Source organism: Xyrauchen texanus, chromosome 34 (assembly GCF_025860055.1).
Source record: "Xyrauchen texanus isolate HMW12.3.18 chromosome 34, RBS_HiC_50CHRs, whole genome shotgun sequence".
Lineage (NCBI taxonomy): Eukaryota > Metazoa > Chordata > Actinopteri > Cypriniformes > Catostomidae > Xyrauchen > Xyrauchen texanus.
The window spans coordinates 21,715,631-21,719,254 of record NC_068309.1 but is presented as its reverse complement, the minus strand read 5'-3'; the positions used below and the strand labels follow the sequence as shown (position 1 = coordinate 21,719,254).

The following is a 3,624-nucleotide window of genomic DNA, read 5'->3' as shown; positions in this document are numbered from 1 at the left end:
GGTGGCATCTTTGTCTTTTCACCCATAATGTTGTGAGTCCTCAGCATGTACTCAATTGGTGTGAATTTGGCCTAACAAATACTGTCCTTTTCTGAAATATACTGTCAATACTGAGAATAATAAAATGTCATCAGAGCAGTGCACATCTGTTCTGTCCTTGAACAATAACCAGTCCTTCTGATAGCAGCTTGTTATTCATGCATTACTCACAAATGTGTTTCCTGTTAAATATTTTCACAATTATCATAAAGGCTCTGGGTTACAAAGCCATCAATTGTATCCATTAAATATAATGCTATAGCATTATATTTAATACAAATTCAAATAAGTTATATATTAATAAATGCCTCTGAATTACTGACTGGTTAAAAACATAATTTTTTCAATACGTTGTAAGTTCTGAGATCATTTGTTTATTTTTTATTTAATATAATTTTTCATTTTGAATATGAATGTTGGTCAGTGTCAGTTTGGTTGAAGCATGATGTCATGTGTAATAGTGAGACCGGCTGATAGTGTCTTTGGTAAAGACAAACCCACCTGTTGTTTTGTTTCACACCCTCCTTATCACGTTCTTCTTGTCCTTGACCTTGAGACCCCAACTAACAACCCTGGAAGTTATGTTGACTTGATATAACCACCATCATGTCATGCTTACAGCAGCTGCTCTCTGCTCAAGTTTCTAACTTTTTGGGCTTTTCTTCTTTTTTTTCAGTTGCAATTGATTCAGTTTGATTTTGACTCATTTTGATTGAAGACAATCAGTCATTCTGAAACCTTTCCATTCTTTGTCAAACATTACAAACGTCATTAAGTTCAGGAGTCTTTCCACCAGTAGGCCTACAGGGTGTCTGATTAAACCGCTGAAATTCACACATTTCTATGCATGTTTTTATTATTAATATTATTAATTTGAATATATCTCCTGAAGTGACTTAAAAACGTGTAAATGTTCTCATGGTTCAGTCATGTGCTGTATGTCAGTCTGTCACATGTGGGATTCTAACCCCCATCTCACTTATACTCCGCATAACTAGATCACATTTCATTCTCTCAACAAAGAACAAACCCAGATGCCTCGCAATCTGTCCACGTGCCAACATTAGGATACAACGGGGCTAAAGGTCCCCCAGGGTAAAGGGTACGCTTGATTTTATTTTCTCCCAAATCACTAAACAGAAACAGAAACTACAGTACTTTCCTGAACACCTATTTGTCTCTTTACAATGCAAAATATTCCTGATTAATTAGATCTTTGTATGCAGTAAGTTTCTTTCTTTTTATTTTTTTTTTTTGAGGTAATTTGATCTAATATTTAATCATTTTCAACATTTTGCAAATTTATGTAGCTATTGAGAATCCCTTGAATTATCACACTTATTCTGAGACAAAATACTTATTTATAATTTTCAGTTTTGCACAAGGTGATTAAATGAATGAATAAATAAATACATAAATAAAAATAATAACTGTGCAATAAGTTAAAGCTGTCCTTTTACTTATAGGACAGTTATTATTTTATTTTTTTCATCCATATTTGGTGACTGATCCAGTCACAATGGAGATTCATTTGTTTATACAATACTTGAGATGTTATCCCTTTCTACACTGTCATCTAGTGGTTATAATGTAAACAGGCCATGAGTTTTACATTTCTAAATGCTACACTAGTTATACAAAAATAAAAAACCAAGGATTTTTATTTATGTATTTTCTTTTTACGAAGGAGAAATTGCTGATATGCGTTGCAAAAACTTTTCGATTCAAAGAGAAAATCTTTTTTTTTAATCAATATTGGCTACGTTTGAAATAATTAGTTTGTTGTCGCTTGACATGTTCACAGCCTCCAATCTCCGAGTGTAGACAGTGTATTGTCTTAAATCACAATAATACTATTTACGACGAGGATGGGATTCGAACCCACGCGTGCAGAGCACAATGGATTAGCAGTCCATCGCCTTAACCACTCGGCCACCTCGTCACTCTAACATAATTGTTATGAATTAGTTTACTTGTTTGCAATACTTATACAGACGATCCTCCAATTAATACAAAAAAAACTAAATATATGGTGCATCAGTTCTTTGTGGCCAAAGTCTGCCCTCTGTTGACGTGAGACACACAGATCAGCCCTTCTGGTCAAACTCTTCTTTGTGTAACTGTGCAGTTACAAACAACATTTATGTCATGGATTCTCCTTGCCTTTCCTGTTCAATAGCTGCAGAAAAAAGTGTTTCACACAATATCAGATTTGAAGGAAAAACTAACATAGTACAGAACACATTCCAGTCATACATTTACTCACACTCATGTTGTTCCACATGTGTCCCATTTGACTTTCCGTTGATCACAAAAGTGGTTGTAAGGCAATGTATAAATCTCACAATTGCTTGAGATTTAATTGCCTTTATTTTTTTATTTTTTTACCCACACATTAAAGGTGAATTGTGACTGACACTGTGATTTTGCCTAACATTAAGTCATATGGATTTGGAACAATATGAGGGTGAGTAAATAATGACATAATTAAACATTTTGGGTGAACAATCCTTTGAACTGACACAAAAAACAATGCATTGAGAATACAATAATCACAGAGACATCCTAAGCTATGTTTCAGGATCAAATACTCACTTTCTTTAGTTGGCAAAGGGTTCTTTTCTTTGGTGTCTGTCTTCCTGAGTTTAGTTTTATCAAAGGTTGTAATTTCTGTCATGTTGGGTTTGTCAGCCATTTTTAGGACTGCAGACAAAACATTACAAGTTTAATATATCGATTTACATAGATTAATTTCTATATAACGATTTAGATCTTACATTAACAATCTCAAACAGAACACAAATAACCTTCAATAATTGAACAGTGTACAACTATGAGCTTTCAGTTTATTGGTGAAAAATTGTCTTTCTGATCATATTTGGCCATATATTCTGTATAATCAGCACCTGTCTGAACCTGTCTGGAGTGGTGGTGGCATAGTGGCTAAAGCACAGGGCTGTTAATCAGAAGATCCTTGGTTTGAACCCCACAGCCACCACCATTGTGCCCTTGAGCATGGCACTTAACTCCAGGTTGTTCTGGGGGGTTGTCCCTGTAATAATTGCACTGTAAGTTGCTTTGAATAAAAGTGTCTGCCAAATGCATAAATGTAAATGAGCCAGATGACTGTTGGCCATCCTTTCTCTTTTCGAGATAACTTACCTGCTTCTAACTTAAACACTCCCATATCTCCATATTTTCCCATATCTAGCACAAGGAAAACAAACCTACAGTAGCTCTAAATTCAAATAGATAATGGAAGTGTAAAACAGAAACAGTCTTACTGTGATGCACTGTATGGATCCAAGAGTTGAAAGGGAAGTATCTGTATTTTATGTGTGTAGATGAAGCAGCAAGTTCTGCCTTATACATGCATGTGTATGTCGTGATAAGGAGGGGGCTACGCAGCTTGTCCCCAGGGTTATCTGAATGGCCAAACCCCCTCCTTTTCTTTGTCTTTCTTTTCCACTCACATAACATGAAATATTTATGACCTTGAAAGGAAGGGGTAGGTTTTTAGTGTAAACTTGCTGATCTCGCAAGGCATAAGGGTGTACCAGATTTTGTTCAGTTGGGGAAATGAGA

General features: G+C 35.2%; 1 protein-coding gene and 1 non-coding gene across 2 annotated transcripts; both read right to left on the bottom strand.

Annotated features, from left to right (window-relative positions):
- Positions 1-1,899: 1,899 nt before the first annotated feature.
- trnas-gcu (transfer RNA serine (anticodon GCU)) lies at positions 1,900-1,981 on the bottom strand. Its single transcript has one exon. It is a non-coding gene; the product is annotated as a tRNA-Ser (tRNA).
- A 199-nt stretch (positions 1,982-2,180) lies between these two features.
- Positions 2,181-2,734, bottom strand: tmsb (thymosin, beta). Its single transcript, XM_052103996.1, has 2 exons — positions 2,635-2,734; positions 2,181-2,218 (listed from the first exon to the last, which is right to left on the bottom strand). The coding sequence occupies exons 1-2, from the start codon at positions 2,732-2,734 to the stop codon at positions 2,181-2,183; spliced, it is 138 nt and encodes a 45-aa protein (XP_051959956.1).
- Between the last annotated feature and the right edge of the window lie 890 nt (positions 2,735-3,624).